Source organism: Alligator sinensis, unplaced genomic scaffold (assembly GCF_000455745.1).
Source record: "Alligator sinensis unplaced genomic scaffold, ASM45574v1 scaffold240_1, whole genome shotgun sequence".
NCBI lineage: Eukaryota > Metazoa > Chordata > Crocodylia > Alligatoridae > Alligator > Alligator sinensis.
In genome coordinates this window covers 1,173,496-1,192,415 of record NW_005841902.1, presented here as the reverse complement: position 1 = coordinate 1,192,415, position 18,920 = coordinate 1,173,496, and the positions used below count along the sequence as shown (strand labels likewise).

The window sequence follows — 18,920 nt, the reverse complement described above, 5'->3', positions numbered from 1 at the left end:
GGACATCTAATGAGGAAATGTATAATCAGGGGAAATGGGATGGAAACTATGAGATCAAATACAGTACACCTTTTGAAAATCAGGGAGGTGACAACCTCATTCAAAGTGAGTTTTTATTCAGCTTCTTTCTCACCTTTGTGTTAAAGAATGCACAAATGACAGAATTTAGGCTATTAACCTGTCTGCCTCCACACATCATGTAGTTAGATTTGCAAACGCTGCAACTGACTGGAGGCACAAAATTAGAAGTTATAGCTAACCCCTAATGCATTTGTTACTGTAATGATTATTACATTGAACTTCAACTCTGCTTTTAAATCTATGGTTTCTTCCTCTGAGGGTCAAACAGACATTGCTAATCATAATTGATTTCTTAGAGAAATCCAGAAATTAAATTAATGATGCTGTACAGAAGTTAATAAAAAAGCGGTTTGTTCCTAGTCAATGAGATTTCTCAAGACATTAATAATGGGCTCTTAAGTCAGTCACCTCTAGATCATGGGAGGGTTCTGGACCATTTCAGTAGTGAACAACATTTATTTGATGGTAGCTTGTTCTTTTTATTGAAAGCAATGAGTTGTGATATTTCAATTCCTGGTAAACAGATGCCTGTGTAATAAGCCACTGCTGTAATGGGCACTGGCTTGTTGGTAGTAGGGAAGCCAAGGACTGAATGAACATGCAGAGCCTTGAGAAGCAGAACTTATTGGTCAGCATGCAGTTTTGCACTACCGCTGCTATTTTGCTTCAGTTCTGGAGCTAGCACACGCAGCAAGCATGGCATTACCTTACCATGTGGACATACTGAGAGACTGACTGATGCTAGAGCAGTGGCTGCAGATCCAGTGTCTTCACCAGTGTATTTCCAGATCTGGAGTGTGCATGTGGTGCAGCTATGCTTGGGAATTGCTCAGACAGAACATGCCACTCCCTTACAGTGTTTGAAAACTTAAACATGCAGCTTTAAGAATCCAAAAATGAAATGAGACTAAAACAAAAGTGAAACTAATCTCTGTTTCATTGTAATGGTGATAACACCAAAAGTAAACAGAAAGCAGAAAAAGTGACAAGTAAATTAGATCCTGAATATGGTTTCCCCAAATACTAAAATATTAATTGTAACACAGACAAGAATAATTTTAATGTATGAAATTGAGAGTACTGGAATTTTTGTCACCAACGAAAAGCTCTAAATGGAAAGCTGAAAGGCAAAAATCTCAAGCTTCTCCTGAACATAGCAAGCCTTTAGAGTATTATTTTCGTATTGGTTAGTACCTTTGGTTTTGAACAAAGATTTTAAATTGCACTAGGAAGAATTTTTGTGAAGCAGTAATAAGCAAGTTTTTTGTGGTAGGACAAGTAAGTCTTAATTATTGCTTTCTTGGATATGACAGCAGAGTGGATTCCTCTTCATCTTCACTACAAGGTAATTTACTTGATGCTCTGAAATCCTGTGGTATCAGACGGTCTATAAGGACATAGCACAACTGACATCCAGGGCAGTTCTCTGGAGCGTTATTTGTCTTCTTTAATCAAGTTTCTTTTGTAATCTGTTTTCTCTATTGAGTCATACATCAATAACCTGAGGCTTGTTTGTGAAATTTACTGTTTTAACTCCTGCGAGCTGCAGAACTGTGTTAATGGGAGCATGATCCAACCTATTTTTGTCAAGGTGCAAAAAATTGACTTCGCTACCTGGAACAGAATGAGAATAAAGATAGCATTAGCTGAATAAAGTATTGCTTTCTTTTAAAGGCTAATGGGGTTGAGGAGGCAGTCTGATTGCCTACTGATTTTTCTAAATCTGTCCATTATGTGGATTCCACAACACATGATTTTTAAAACTACAGCAGCATAATGAGGGATCTGATTGCATTAGGACCGCACCTTGCTGTTTCTGAATATCTCATAGGAATGACTTTGTCAAGCTACGGTCTCCTTTCATGCTTCAATGCTTGATTATAGAATACATCAAATCAAATGCCTAGAATAAAATGGAATAGACAGATACCTAGATGTCAGAAGACAAAAATGTTAATCCTTCTCTACTGACGTCAAAAACTATATTCCTATCAACTTCCTGAGGAACAAGATAGGTCACTATCTTGTCACTATCACTATTATAAGAGGTAGAAATACATAATGGGCACGTCTACATGTGAATTAAGGTGCTTTTTCTAATGCGCATTAAATTTAGTACCTCCGAAGTACCCACTAAATAAATGGGCATTAGGCTACCTTAAGGCACAGTAGTGAATGTGCATGGACTTTAAGTGACGCTTAATATGCAGTAGCCTATTTTACTGCTCATTAGCATTATTGCATGGTGTTTTACGTGACGCTTTAATGCACAGTAAAATAGGCTATTGCTCATTAAAGTGCACGTGTAGATGCATCCAATGACACTTGCACGGTGTTCATTTACACAAAGGGAATTGGTGAGTTTTTATTCACCAAGGCGCCCCTGGGGGTTACAAGAAATAATGGCCACAAGCTAGCAGAGAGCAGATTTAGATTGGACATTAGGAAGAACTTCTTCACAGTTCGAGTGGCCAAGGTCTGGAACGGGCTCCCAAGGGAGGTGGTGCTCTCCCCTACCCTGGGGGTCTTCAAGAGGAGGTTAGATAAGCATCTAGCTGGGGTCATCTAAACCCAGCCCTCTTTCCTGCCTATGCAGGGGGTCAGACTCGATGATCTATTGAGGTCCCTTCCGACCCTAACATCTATGAATCTATGAACAGAGCCACTCTATATGCACAAGATTATTGTTTTTTTCTTGGGAATTCTCTAGGGTGTAAAAGATCTCCTGGAAGTATACAAGAAATCAGCTGAAGAAGATGAGAAATTTTAATATAAAACAAGTAAGTTTACCTGGGCCTAAAATCAAAGTCCCACCCTGCTGAGCCGGATCTCCTTGAAAATCAAAAGCGGGGCTAGTCATTGCCCTCCATATACTCCTAATACTTCCTGACAGCAAGTTGGATTTCACATGAGGGCTTTGTGCTAAAACATAAGAGAACAGCTTATGTTTTACCTAAACAGTTTTAAAAATAGATAATTTAATCAGTCACAAAGTAAAACAAACAAACAGATGACAGCAGAGCATTATTATTTAGAGTTACACAAGGTTTTACAGCTGTAAAAACACATTAGAAGGCAAAACAACAAGCTGAAGTCATTGTCATTAATGGTTTACAGTTTCCCTGACACTGTACAAGGGGATCTTGCCATTCTCAGGGAGTAGGCTACAATCTAAAATAGAGCTTTTCATGGACAACTCCCCCTACCCCATTCACAATCCCCCCATATAACAACACATAACACCAAGGAATTCCTGCAGCCATTATTTGCAGGCAAAAAAGCAGCATCAGGATAATATTTGTGAATATTTACCTTCTCTGAGATTAAACTGCTGAAAATCAGGAGATGCCAGTCCTATGTGACTAGCCTGAAATCACATCCCACCTCCCCAAAATCAAAGTTTGAGAAGAAAAGGAATAAGGAATTCAAGGATTTGGAATAAAGTTGTAGTAAATCCCCCAAATGATAGACATTTAAAATTAGATACAATGTAGCAATATTCCAATTAACTTTTTAGTACTGGTTCACTGAGGTTTGTAATGCCCATATAATCAGTGGGCAAAGGCAGTGGTTCTCAACCTTTTTAGACTCCAAGCTCCCCTTTGAGAATGCCAGCTTTAAGTTTTCATTTGGGTTTTTTTCCCACTACAGAAAAATAATAGATCAATTCTTCTGTTGCAAAGAACTCAGAAAGACCAGACTAGGTCAGAATGGTTTTTACACTGTGGATTCCTATTTGAAATTTCTAAGTTTATCTTATGAATTGTGTTTGCACACCTAACAGTGCAAACAGTGCAACAATGCACTGTGTAACACTACAGCACCTTGGCTGAGAATCACTGATCTAGTGTATCTTCATGCTCCACTGAAATCAAGAGCTGTTTCACTGTTAACTTCAGTAAGAGCAGGATCAAGCTCCTTGTGAGTCATGAATCTCTTCCACCAACGGGGTTAAAGATGCTTTAAAATGATGTAGTAAAACAGTCTGTACTGTCTGTACTACTGGACACTGTGAAGATATTCCTTAATTGATTACTGTTGTATCGGACATGATGATGTCTGCTTGTGAAAGAAATCAAAGCAAGAATACCATTCCTACCTGATGTGGTGGCTGCTTCCCCTCTTTTCATGCCAAGTATTTTATAAAGTGCCAGGTCTGGATCTACATACATTTCATGAGGATACCTTGTCAAATTGCAAAATGGCTGCAAAATACATATATGTATGCATAAACTATTATATTCAATTTGAAGTTTTGTAAAAATGGTGTGGTAAAACCCAGTACTGATTCTGGAACTTCTGAATTCACAAATCTAACCAACAGAAGTACCAAATTCTAAATTTTTTACTCAAACAAAACATGCATTGAAAGCAAGGCCTTCTTTCTCAAGCAAAATGTCTGCAGGGTTGGAAGCTAAGATTTATCCTATACTGTGTTTATTATTGCTTCCTGAAAAGTAGTAAAGATCTGCTTTTTCAAATGTGATGAGCATCCATATCTCCAGTTGAAATAAATTAATATTACTGACTTTGAAAGCCAGGCCTCAATAGACTATGAACTTGTTACAGGCCTCGTACAATATATTATCTTCACAATTTTTTTTACCTTAATGTGATGGTAAGATGATTGTCCAATAACTATAAGCCTCACATTTGCATCCTAGGAAACAAGTACAGAATATACATATCAAAGCTATTAACAGGGATTGAATATTTATACTTATTTGCAATACATGAACAGAAATATGTACATTCCAGTTCAACAAGCTGGGTATGCAAGACTCCAGGCTATTAGTTCTAAAGATACTTAGGCACCAAGAATGTCTGTTTCCCCATATGAAGATATGATATTAATTTATTAATGGTTACATTTCTACTAATTTTTAAAATGGTAACTCTAGGTCACTTTTTTTATAAGCTTTGATTATAAACTTTATTTCCTGTAGCATCTGCAGGGTTGAGGTTTCAGCTGCTATCAAAGTTACTTAAAAATTTGCAAGTGCAAAAATTTGCACACAGGTGTCTGCACCCAAACAATTTGATATGCAAATATAGGTGCACATAAGTATTTGCCCGATTTAGATGCCCATGTATACATATACAAAGTGCACATAGTGATGTGTGTATGCATAAACAAAACATACAAAGCAATATGCACATTTTTGCAGGTGCAAAGTAAGGGTTGTCGCTGAAATTGTGGCCAAGCATCATAATTAATTTAGACTCTGCACTCAGTAATGTATTGAAATAGATTTTTTTTCTGCAATTCAGGCTTATCTAAATACTATAGCACAATACTCCCACATCCACAATTTTAATAACTTAGCTGGCTGACAAAAGCCATTCCAAAGATGAATTGATGGTACCAGAAAATAAGGAGGAAAGTAATTTTCTCTTATATTTTTTATCAGAGTAGACAGATTAAAAAAAAATCATATTGGGGATGACTAATTCATTGCATTAGCAAAACCCACTATCTGCTAGAGAAAATGCTCCCCGCTTCTGTTTAATAGCACTTCTATTCCTGTGCCTTCAAGAGCTGGCTGGTAATGAGAGCTTTGGCCTCTCTCACCAGCAATATGCTGCACCTAGGAGGAAAATATGGCAACATTTCAAAGAGGAGGATAGAAGGAAGAAGGACAGTCCCTGCCTTGAAACAGGAGATGGTTCCTATTTGTTTAGAAGAAAGCAAAATACACAATGTGACTATCAAGTGTAACACTGTATTGGATTTCCTTCCTAAGGCAGGCAGAAGGAGGAACCGAACCAAACTGGGAAGGAACAAACTCAGTTCTGGGCTTCTAGTGATGGCTCCTGGGTTGACCTCAGGGATGTTCTCAAACCTCACGCAAGGCATTAAGACCCTAATGTTCATGTCCCCTCAAATGCATTCAAACCCATGTTAAAGGCCTTTCACTTACTTGTAAAAAATCCTTGGGGATTTTTGCCAGATCTTCTACATACTCTTTACAGGCGTAGCATAAAAAATGCTGAAAAGGCAAACCAGTTGGAGACATCACAAGTCAACACAGTGAAGCAACACAGATCTGCCTTCAGACAGCCAAAGTAAAAAACTTTTGAACTGGAAGATCCTGCGAGTATTAGAGGCCCATTGCCAAGTTCAACTCGGGATCCCAAAGCTGAAGGGGGCTGGAGCCCTGTTCAGACATGCTAATGGAAGAAACAAAGAGGGCAGGGTGTCCGATCCGGTTTAAACCCTGAAATCCCCGCCGATTCCCTTCGCATTTGAAATGCAGGCTTTTTTTTTTTTTTTTGCCTCGAAGGAGGCTGCAATGCTGCTTCAGGAGAGCACAGGGGAGGCTTGGGTCCTGCTGCGGTCTCCTCTCCCCTGCCCCCCCCCGTCTCGGGCCGCGCTCACCCGCACGAACACCACGATGGCCCGCCCTCCGACCTGCTGCCGGACCGGGGCGGCCATGGCACCCGGCGGAGGGAGGGAGGGAGGGAGGACACCGCTTGCAAAGGACCGGCCCCCTCCGGGACCAGCTCCAGCGGCTGAAGCAGCCGCCCGCTCGGGCGACTCACTCAGGGCAGTAGCAACTCGCCCGCTGTGGAAAGTGGCATTCATGGGCCCTGCCCTGAAACGGGGGATGGTTCCTGTTTGTCTAGAGAAGAAAGCAAAAGCACAACGCAACTATCACGTATAACACTATGGATGGGTGGAGGTTGCAGCCGGGGTTGTCTACGGACATAGGCACACGAGGTGTTGGGGTAAATCCGCCTCTTGTGGGCTCAGATCGATTGTAGTCCTGTGCTTGCCTGGCAAGGGAAACACCGTGACTACTGATGCAGTCTTCCTAGTCGCACCCGGGGAAGACCGCTCTCCTGGTATGAGGTTTGTACCTGCCAGGGTGATGTACAAACCTCCCACTCAGCCGCTGGAGTGGGAAGGTCTTGGCTTTAAGCCCACTTTATGGAAAGGGGAGACTCCTCCCTAGCCTGCTCCTGCGGCCATATGGCTGAGGGCAAGCAAAACTCGGGGGCATCCGAACCCCAAACCTCCGGGCTTGGGCCTGCAAGTAGGATGCCAGGTTCTGGAAACATCTGAAGCCCCAGGTGGGGGTGGAGGATGTTTGCCGGTAGCAGGGCCACTTATGGTTCTGGACTGATTCACAAATTTGGAATTTGTTTTGGCTAATTTGGCGTGGACTACAGAAAATTTATATTCAAACTGACATTAAAGGTCTTTCACTTGTAAAAATCCTTGGAATTTTTTTTGCCAGATCTTCTACATACTTTTTACAGGTGTAGTATAAAAATGCTGAAAAGGCAAACCAGTTGGAGATATCACAAGCCAACATAGCTGCGCAGCAGTGAAGCAGCAAGGTTTGCCTTCAGACAACCGTAGACACCAAGGTAAAAACTTGAAAACATTTGAACTGGGAGATACTGTGAGTATTAGAGGCCCATTGCCAAGTTCAGCTCGGGATCTTAAAGTTAAGGGCGGGGGTTGGAGCCCTATTCAGACTTGTTAACAGGAGAAGCAGAGAGGATATGATTCAGCTGAGGAATCAGGAGGGGAGTCATTGGGTGTCAGATCCAGTTTAAACGCTTAAATCCCATCCTGGATCAGGCCCCAAGTCCTTTCGTATCTGAGATGCAGACTCTTTTCCCAAGTTCTTTGGGTAAATCCCAGATCTTTTATTAGACCAACTTTTTGAGTTGGTCTAATAAAAGATATCGGATTTACCCAAAGAACCTTGTCTACACTATATTGGATTTCCTTCCTAAGGCGGGCAGGACAAGGAACTGAATCAAACTAGGAAGGAACAAACTCAGTTCTGGGTTTCTAGTGGTGGTCTGCTCGACTGTCTGGGGGCAGGTGCCCTGAAACCCCTCAGTGGCTGAAAAGGGAGTTAGTTTCTCTCTCCAAAGAGAGTTTGGAAAGTGCCTTCAGCCTTCTCCTGGAAAACTACCCTTGGATTCTCCTCTGCACTCCCTGCCCCAGGGCTGCGAAGCCCTGCCTGGCTGGGATGATCTAGCTGGGGATGGTCCTGTTTTGAGTAGGGGGTTGGACTAGGTGTGACCTCCTGAGGTCCTGCCCAATCTTAATTTCTATGAGTCTATCCTGGGACACTACTGTGGCTCTTAAAAAAGAGGCAGGAGAAAACCTTCAGGCTGAAGTTTTCAAGTAAATGATAACCCCCCAATTCATTTTCACTGTTGCAGTCTAAGTCCATGACCTTCAGCAGGCCTGGACTTCTGGTGGTAATCCCAGCAAGTACAGAAGGGGGAGGCATAGGTAGGGTGTCCTGGTTTAGCTGGGACAGTCCCGGATTTCGGAGGCTGGTCCCATGCAGCTAGTGATAATTAAAATGAGAGTCCTGGAAACACAGGTATGGGGCACAGCAGGGCCAGAAGGAAGAGCAGGACAATGCATCAGGTAGGCAGGCACCACTCCCCGGCACACCATGGTCAGCCATAGGTACCTTCCTATGTAATCATAGGGTAAGGGCCTTCTTGCATGTTAATTTTGGGTTGCTTCTGGAGCACGTAACCCATGGATTGTCCACACATTAACACCTGAAACTGGTTTTGAGTACTCAAAGTAGCTCAGAGTGTTGCCACTCTAGGGCAGGATGATCTCTGATCCTTGATGCTCAGCTCTTGTTACACTAAGGTGCAGCCATGCTAGGTTACATCTTCAGTATTGCCAATCCCACCATGCCAAAAATCATGAGACAAACTCTTAACAAAACAAGAAATTAGCACTTAAATCATGGGATACTATTTTTGAAGTGTGTGTGTGTGTGTGGTGGGGGGGGCATTATTTGTGACAGTGTGGGGGGGTTGGAGCCCAGGGAGGGAGGGTCTTCACACACCCTGGCAGGATGCGGGGTATGATGCTGTGGGTTAGGAGTGAGAAGCAGCAGCAGGGCTGGGTGGGCTGTGGCTTGGGAGTGAGGAGCAGACAGACAGAGACACAGAAAGCACCTAGCTAGTAAGTGGAGGGGAAGGGGTAGGGGAGAGGGAAGGGAGTGGGATTGAGGACCTCGTGGTGAGGGAGGGAGTGGGGCAGGGGCTGAGGTGAATGGGACCCTGGGGCCAAGTCAGGTCATCCAGAGGTGTGGGGGTAAAAGACCATGGCTCCCCTCAGCTGTGCACACCCCTAGGGGAGGCATGGCGGGCATGTACCCCCCACCAGTACTTCCTGCCTCTGGGTGGGCAGGAGACTTGCTGTGTGGCCAGCGCGCCTGTGTCCCCTACCCGCCTGGCAGGTAGCAATGGCATTGCGCAGCTGAGCTCCTCGGGCAAAAGCAGCAGGGTTCAGAGCCCTGAGCCTATAGCAGGCAACCCATCCCCCATGCCTCTCTCGGGGATGCACGCTGCTGCGGGGAGTCGCACCTCCACCCCCCGCCCTCCCCCACAGAGCTGGACAACCTGCCCCAGGGCCCCATTCATCCCAGCCCCTGCCCCACTCCCTCCCTCACCCCAGGGGCCTTGATCTCCCTCCCACCTTCCCTCTCCCCCCACCCCTTCCTCTCCACAGACTTATCAACTAGGAAAATCCAGAGATCTGAGGGTTCGATTGGGAGATAACAAGATGGAGTTACTTTGACTTAGAAATCCTCAGTTTTGTGATTGGTTTGCAACACTTGGCATTACTGCATCTTTGTGTAAACACTCCACATGCCCTCCCCTCCCTCACTGGCCTGGATGGTGCCTGCTGCCCTCCCTTTTACCCCAGATCCCTGCTTATTGCCCCCACCTTATTTGTGGCTGCCTGTGCTGTCTGTCCTGGGGAAGCAGGCAGGGAAGGGTTCAAGTGCTTGCCTAGCAGCCCAGAGAAGAGCAACAGCCCAGCAACTGTGGCAGGGACTGGGCTGGCAGGTTAACCTTTCCCTGCCTGGTGCCCTGGGACAGGCCACATGGGCAGCCACAAGTAAGTGAGAGGAGTGGCAGGAAACAGGGGAAAGCCCAGAATGGGAGTGGGGCGGGGATTCATACCTTTCAGTCCTCCATGCCCCTTCTGGCTTGAAGCGTGACTGGTGTTTGTGCGGCTCACAGCTGACAAGGCCCTAAGAGTGATGCTGTAACTGTGATGGTCCAGAAATTATGCAAGAGGCAAGAATTTCATTGGGCAAGATCTTTTATTGGACCAACTATGTAGCTGGGATAAAGTCAGACAAGCTTTCAAATTCAAGATAGCAAGGAGACCTGATTAAAAATGCCTTGCATTCTAAAGCTGGTCTAACTATCCCAGTTATATAGTTGGTCCAATAAAGGATCTCACCCTAAGTCTAAGTACAGACATTTGAGGAAGTTAAATTGGGTTCAAAATGGCCACCCAATTTAAACATAGCTTGTCCTGGGGCTGACCTTACATTTACAGACCCAGTCTCAATGACTGGCTATCAGTTTAAACCTATAACTGTATAGAAGTTCCATGTGCACAAACTGGTCTAAACATTGCAGAACCTGGTTTAAGATAAACCTGGATCTATTTAGTATCAAACTTATTCAGTTTAGGACACATCAGTGCATGGGACTTCTGTCCATTTTCCCTGTGCAGCCCTGGGGCTGGAAAACTCAGCCACTGGCCCCAGCCCTGGGGCTGCTCTTTTCACCCCCAGCCCGGCCCCTTGGCTCCCTCTTGCCCCTGACCAGACAGACCTCAACCCCCATTCCACAAGCCACTCTGGGTGCACCCCACCTGTGAGTCATGCCTGTCCTTCCACCCTTCATGGGTTGCACCTCCACCACCCGACCCTTGGGTCACATCTGCCTCCCCACCCCTTGCAGGTCATGCCTGACCACGCTCCCCACCTGCAGGTTGCGCCTGCCCTGCACTCCTTGCAGAGGACGCACCTGCCTGCCCTGCCCCACCTGTAGGTTGTACCTGACCCCCTACCCCTTGCAGGTGACTCTTGCCCCCCATCCCTCATGGGCAGGGCTGTCCCTGTGGGGGGGGGGGAAATCGGGGCAACTGCCCTGGCCCCCGCGCTTTGGGGGGGGGGTCCCGCGGAGCAGGACAGAGCAGCAGTGGTGCAGAGTTGGGCGGAACAGTGGCTTTGCGTCCAGTTGCTCGCTACCCCCTCACCGCTGATGCCACCGTTGCCCTGCACCCTGCTTGGGTCAGCTCTGCTCATGGGTCATGCCTGCCCCCTCATGCCACCCATGGGCCATGCCTGTCCTCCCATCCCACTTGCAGGTCACACCTGCCCCCCATCCCATGTCGGTCATGCCTCCCTCCACCCCTTGTGAGATGCAGCTGCCTTGCTTACCCCACCTGTGAGTTGCACGTGCCCCTCCACCCCTCATGGGTCATGCCTCCCCACTACCACACCCGCAAGTTGTATCTGCTCCTCCATCCCACACTGGACTCCTGATCCCCTCCAGGTTGCTGGACCCCCAACCCCCCTGCTAGCCCCCCATGCTGATTTACCTGCTATAAGGCAGCCTTTTTTAATTGATTTAATCTCCCCTGAATGTCTGTACTTAGCCTAAGAAATCCTTGCCTCTTACATGTGCAATTGGCAGAAGAGAATGAAGGCAACAAACCAGGCTGAAAAGGAGAAATGCCTTTAAGAGGAACACAGTGATTTGAACAAATAGCATGCTATGTGAGGATTAGGTGAAAACCAAACCCCACTCTGTTCACTCATTAAAAAAAGAAAATGAAAAGCAAATGACATAAAGTAAAATAAAAGTTTTGCAAAGGAAAACACCTCAACCAAAAATTATCATCAGTATTATTTCCACATGGAAATCAGTAAAGGGTTTCCAGAATTCATCAAATGCATAGCAACTGCACTTTGAAGAAACTTTTCTCAAACCTCACACCACCATAAAGGGCCAGATGGCTACATTCAAAATTGTGCCTCATTTTTTTTCTACAGAACAGTTATGGTACATATCTGTAGTGAATTGGCCCATTTTGACATCCCAGCTGGAGTGTTAATCCAATGCTGGTATACACCTTTTGCCAAAAAAGCTTTAGGGTAGTCAGGTTACATTAGGCCAGTTTATGCTACAGATCTTTTCCAGCATAACTATAAATAAATAACTGTGAGTCAGGATGTGAAGTATGATCTCCTACCCATGCAGCTGTGCCATTAGATGCCCTCAGTGTAAACCCAGCGTCAAATCTGTGTTTGAACCAGTAGAGCTTATTTTTACTCATGGGGTGAAATATCTTATTTTCACAGCTACAAAGTGCAGTATACCTCTATTTGTACTAGTAACATTTTGCTGGTATAGCATACCAGTGTTCCTATATTGGTAAAGTACTCCTTATGTATGCAGTCTTGGAGAAGTCTATTATTTTAGCCTTCCATCATGTTTGTCAAAAAGTATATTTTAAAAAGTCATGCTGCAATCTACTGCACTCTCTGAATGTACATGGTATGTGACCTTCATAGAGTATTTCTGAATATTGTGGAAAAAAAAGTTTCACTGACGTTTAAAAGGACCTTGCTCCCATATTATTCTCAGACCCATAGATATCAAAACACTTTACAGAGGAAGGTAAGCACCTTAAATGAGGAGGCCCTATCTCTTAAATGGGGTTTCTAGTTGCTGCTGCAGTACAAAAAAACCCTAATTTCCATCTTTGGTTTTACAGATGGGAAAATGGAGGCACAGAAAGCTAAACGTTGACATTTTTGCCAAAAATGGAGGCAGCCACAATTAGTAGCTCCTTCTAAAAATTTAGCATCAGATCCTGGTTTGGCAAAAACATTCTAGATACATGCATAACTTAAAACATTGGTGTAAGTCCTGTTTGTTTCACTGGCAAAACAGAACAGAATCCAGATGAGCTGATTTCAGGCCAGTTCCCAATTTATTGTATCAAGTAAGGTAGCCAAGAGAACTAGTCCATTAAAAACAATAAAGGATTTCAACATAGTTATCTTTATTTTGCCACCTTTCTTTACAGCCGTTAAATATAGTAATGTTAATAACACTAAAAAAGGGAAACTTGTCGTATTGATGTTCACTTTGCTCTTGTAAAGGACATGGATAATTATCACATTGACGTCTGTGTTTGTATTTTCATTCCAGTGTATTCGAGAGGTATTGTCCACATTTCAGTGCAAAGGATACATGCTTATACCTACTAGTTGCATGCAACTACATATGCAATTACTGAATAAACTCTATCACAGGTTGCGCTGGAGTCAGCTGGTCCTGAGTCCAGCTGGGATCGCAGCAATTCAATCACACCTTCTACACGCAGCAATTCGAGAAAGGTGGAAGAGCCCTGGGTTGGTATGGGGCCCGGCGGGGGGGAGGGGAGTCAGACTGGGCTCTGGGTAGTGGCATCAGGCGGTAGAGTGGTTGGCTGGGGCATGTGTGCGCTATTTTGCGGGGCTATATGGGTGCATGTGTAGAAGGTGGCGCTTTACTGCAGAGCTAATTAGTCAGCTTCACAGTAAAGTGCATGTGTAGATGACCAACAGAAGAGTAAAAGAAAGAGGTCATAGATGTCTTAGAAGTAGGACCCTACCAGATTCATGGCAGAAGTGGGCTGTGCTGTGGCTCCTTTAATCTTGCAGTTTCCCCCACGTGCCCCCTTGCTGCTTGCTGCTGGGAGACAAAACAGCGCCAGCTGGGAGACAAAAACGGTGCCAAGTTTAAAACCAAGATTTTTGCTTCCCTGCTGATCAAGAGCCAGCCACAAGTGGGGCTTCTCCATCAATCAGTGGTGGGGGCAGGGGGGGGTTGCGTGGAGGAACATGTAAGATTTAAGGAGCTGAACTGCAGCCCACTTCCACCGTGAATCTGGTAGGGCTCTACTTATAAGGTACATTATTTAAAGTGTGACTTAGGATAAATATTAAATTAACATTCAAATTGTGTTGAATTATGGATAGGAGATTAAGATTCCTATAGTCATAAGATAAGAGAATTACTAACGTCACATGAAGTAAAATAATATATTTATTTTTTATTGGCTAATAAAACTGTCAGTTGAAATTACATAACCTGAATTAATTGATTTGTAATAGCTGGCTAGAGTGTTAGGATAGGATACTATATAATATTAGCATACTATATCCACTTAAATAGCTAATTCTTTTTTGCAAAGTAAAAAAAGCATTTTCAGTTTATTTCAGTATGTACTGTTTATCTAGGGATAATTGATAGATGATTCACCTTGAGATACCAGTACATGTATAGGCATTACTTGGCAGTAGAAGAGAGAGATGCATTCTCAGTCTTATCATGAAAAATATTGTCTCACATTAAGTACCAAAGTAATTCTCCAAGCAACAATTAAATGTGCAAAATGGTGTTTTAATAAAGAACTGGAAGAGCATTTAAGAAAGAAATGTAACTGTAAATTCTGATATGATACTTCTGATGAGATAAATTATATACTTCCTAAGTATTTAAAATAAGATTTGTATATGATATTTTAAAATTATGATAACAGATCCCTTTCTCCAGTAATAAAGCAACAGTATATGTATAAAATACATTTTTCCAAGGGGTTATCCTTTATGACTACCAACTCTCCCCAGTGTAGCATTGCCTGGCTATAGAATTTTTTTTTCCATCAGGCACTGTTCGGACTAGCTGTGTAAATCTGGCAGAGGCACTCAGCTGAAGCCTTGGATGGGTCACTTTGCAACTACTTGCTCTCTGTTTTCCAGACAGTAAAAGCTCTTGATCAGCGTAGTATCAATTAGCTTTCCTCTTCTGATTCTTGAGGAGAAGCTACACTTTTAAACATTACCTTAGAATTTCCAGAGGAACAATTTCACCCTACAAACTTTACTTCTCTGAGAAGTCCAGTTGATTTATTTGGGACTGTTCATGAAAATAAGGACCCTGTGCTCCTATACACGTGCAGGGAGGCTGCTTCAACACACTGTAATTACAGCACATCGGAACAGACTCGATTAATAGAGTCTGGTGGAGGATAGTAATTAGCACTCTCCAGCAGATTCCTGTGTTACATGTATCAGTGTCCCTGCGCTGCAAACGGCGGCGGGGCGCTTTATACTAAACCTGGTTTGGCAAGCTTTAGTTCAAAGCACCCTGCCACCATTTTTCAGCATGGGGATGCTGATACACATGATGCCCCGGGCGCTTTAATTAGCATGGCTATTGAAGCTGTGCTAATTAAAACATTCTCCCCCCACCCTCCCCCTATAAATGCCCGACCTCCAGCCCCGGAAGTCCGTATGAGGTTTTTGAAATGTCTATAAATGCCACATGTGATTCAGTGGCTTATTGTATATGGTTTAACTACTGTTTTAATGGCATATAAATAATTTAAATATTATAAAATATATTTCTTTGTATAAGTTAACAATCTTAATATTCTATGTGATGAAAATAGGTTTTGCCCATAGATTTTCGTCATATTTGATCCCATAATAAGAAACATGGAGGGAGAGCTGCAACTGCAGACTTTACAACAAAACTAAATACAAAGATATTGAGCAAAATATTGCAAAAGCCTCAAGGCATAAGCAGAGCCTTCAGTGCATTTAATCAGAGCTCACAGTTTTGCTCCATTTCCACTTTGTAGCTGTCTGCCCCATATGCTGTAAATTAGAAACAGGTGAAAGAAAATGCTGTTGACTTAAGGAGAAAAGCTAATTACATGTGTAGACACTAGTTTGCCTAGAGTCATTGGTATGAGCAGAGCTCAAAGGAATTAAGATTTCCATCCTGAAGAAATTACTATTTAAGTAGACAACATACAGAAAAAGGGTGAGGAAAAGGTTAAAGGTTGCAACCCCCACCCCAAAACAGAGGCAAACAAAAAAACAAACAAACCACCTACTGAAGTCACTAAGCAGTTTGTCTTATGCTTTGTTAGTGATAAAGGGTGTCTATAAAGCTTTTAGAAGGTAAGCCAATTATTTCTAACAGTTAAATTGTACAGTAAGCTAAATAGAGGCGTACGAGGTGAAGCTTGAGAGCAGAAGTGGATAGTTATCACATGCTTATATTAGCATGAACTTTGCTCTATTGTTTAAGACTCCTATGTTGGCATCTGACTATCAGAAGAAATAATACATTAGTGAAAAGTCAGAATATTGTAACTTTTAAAAATCAAATGTCTTTTTCTTGCAGCAAAATATATTCTTGCAGTAATTCTGAGTAATCTTTTCCCCTCACTAATATCTTACTTGTGGCTAGATAGCAAAAGTATACGATACAAAGTATTTCTTCCTATGGTTATTTCTGTATTTTCTGTGTACTGGAGAGCTGGATGTAACACTAGATTTAGTTATGCTGTCTCTATTATTTGTAGCAGTTATGACATTTGGCTATAGTTTATGAATTTTTTTCCCCCAAGGCCAGTGAATGGTATAATAGAGTGGCTAGAGGCGAATCAATTCTTGCTAACTTAAGTGCAGATAAGTGCCTTGAAAAAAGATCCCTCTCATTTGTTAATTTATAATCAAGGATAATATCACTTTGATGTAAGATATGCTTTGGATTTGTCTTTGATCAGGGATTAATTTAGGACTCCATTCCACTCCCATAAATAGTCACTGGAACATTTGCCACTTTCTAAATCTAATAGCTTCCTTCATCTCCAACTGCAAGCCCACAGGACCATATATGTGCATATCTTGTTTTTCATTTTTTTAATATAAAATTAAATATTTTGCACCATTAACTTCCTTGATTATTGTGTGTCTGCTTGAGTTAATACAAGTGCCCTGCTCAGGGCTAAAAGCTACATGATTTTCACTTAGGTGTGTCCTTCCTGAAGGAACAATTTAAGTAAAATAAAAATAGTGTCCAGAAAATGCAAAGCTTTCTCTTTTCCATTACTGAATTTTTCTGTCAGGAAACTAAATGGATTAGGAGTGTTGACCTATGAATAATAGTGTGGGTGAATCTAGAATTCTGAAAAGGGGGTTGAAGATGGTGAGGTGTACCATTGCATATAAAACAATACACATTTTTCTCTAGCTGAAAATAAACTAGATGTTTACTAATACACTAGGGGCCTAGTACTGTATTATACAGTTTAAGACTGAAACAAAAACAAATATAACTTCATTGAAAAGAGTTAAAAACAATATGCAGGGCTGAGAAATAGGAGCTTCATTCCCAGGAGCAGCTAACAGACTGCAGAATTGCATAACAAAAGATAGCTTAATATTGGTAGAACATCAAGAACATTAAAAGGAAGAGAAGAGAGGATCATTACCACCTGTGGAATGAAGAGTTTAGAAGGGATCAGGTAGACTCCCTCAGCACTGTCTGTCTTGAAATGTTGCTGCCACTGCCAGGCTGTTGGTTTTAAATTTTGGGTAGACTAGGAATCAAAGCAGTGTGCAACGTGCACCAATTCACCCCCACAGAACTGCCCTGGGGTACTAGTCTCCACATCCCTATAATTAGCAGAGGGACTAAGAATTAAGGTAGAGTAGAACACAAAATCTCCTGGCACATGCTCATTTAAAGGCACCCTGGGATCTGATCTCCAACCCGCCAGTCATGCCCTTTCTACTTGCCACTGAAGGGGGAGCCCAGAATCATAATCCTATATCAGGGCCAGGGCTGACAATCATTTGAACAGGACAACCTAGACGTGCCACATGTTCAGTTTAAGGTGCCATGCAAACCAGCCATAAAACTGTTCTGTATTATATGTGGGACATTTTTATGGCTGGTTTGCCATTTTATAGCCCATTAAATTAGGTGCATGTATAACACCCAATCTCGTATGGCGAGCTTTAAACTAGATTTGTCGGGGGATGGGGATGCAGAGGTGCAGGAGGACGCTTCCACGTCAAGTCAGGTGATGCGAGCAGGAACAACCCAGGTAAGTGACAAGGGCCTGTTACCAGATTTGCCCATTACTTTGGGGTGTGCTCATTTATTAGGGATAGTTTCTAGGGTCTTGGTAATTCTGTCAATGCGCTGCTTGTGTTACTATACGGAGCTGTATCTCTCCCTTCTGCAAGCCCTCACCCCCAGTGGAGCTATCTTGCAGGACTCAGCTTAAATGGGACTGGGTTCCTCCAGTCGCCAAATCAGTCATACACACAAACACACACAAATTAACGTGACACGCCTGACCTGGCCGGGTTGATCAGCATGGACAGGCTGACACCCTCATATGTCAAGAGTCAGTTAATCAGAGCAACAATAAACTGCAGTCAGACACAAGCACACAGGTGAACAGAATCCCTCTGAATCCGGCTGGGTGTCCAGCTGACACCCTCATGGGCCAGCATTCAGTTCATAAGGGCACGTCTGAGTCAAACTGGGTCAATCAGCCTGTACAAGCTGATCCCCTTATGTGTTTCAAACTCAGCACGTCCCAATCTTTGGCCTCTTGATGAGCAAACCCCACAATATTTGAGGGCTTCACAGGGATCTTTAGCTTAGGTAAAAGAAGCATAGCTGCAGAGCACAGAAGGAAAGAGAAGCAGAGAAAGAAACATATACCCAATTACTACCAGTTTGACTATAAAAGTTATTTATTGCTAAGCATATGAAATATATAATGGTACTAGTAGTAACAGACATGCAAAGGAAAAACACAAGCAATTACAATATTACCCTGGTTTCACTAAGTATTTGGGGAAACTTAGCTCAAGCTTAACTAATACAGTTCAGGTTCAGAAATTTATGCCTAGAGAGAAAAGAGAGAGAGAGCACTGGGATCTCACCAGTCCAAGGTACTCGGGCTGCAAAGCTGACAGGCACAGTCCTTGAAGGGAGATGATCGGTTCTTCCAGCGTCCCAAGAACAACAGGGGATGGTGTCAGCACAGGAGTTTTTCTTCTTTCTTTCTCTCTCTTCTTTCTTTCTCTCTTTCCTTCTTTCTCTCTGAAGCACCCACCCTTTTTACAGATTTTTATACCCTCAGTTCAGCTGCTTCGAAGCATCCT

General features: G+C 43.1%; 1 protein-coding gene across 1 annotated transcript; it reads right to left on the bottom strand.

Annotated features, from left to right (window-relative positions):
* Positions 1 to 994: 994 nt before the first annotated feature.
* AAED1 (AhpC/TSA antioxidant enzyme domain containing 1) lies at positions 995 to 6,517 on the bottom strand. Its single transcript, XM_006018465.3, has 6 exons — positions 6,461 to 6,517; positions 6,003 to 6,071; positions 4,688 to 4,741; positions 4,181 to 4,286; positions 2,872 to 3,003; positions 995 to 1,695 (listed from the first exon to the last, which is right to left on the bottom strand). The coding sequence occupies exons 1-6, from the start codon at positions 6,515 to 6,517 to the stop codon at positions 1,568 to 1,570; spliced, it is 546 nt and encodes a 181-aa protein (XP_006018527.1). The 3' UTR covers positions 995 to 1,567.
* Between the last annotated feature and the right edge of the window lie 12,403 nt (positions 6,518 to 18,920).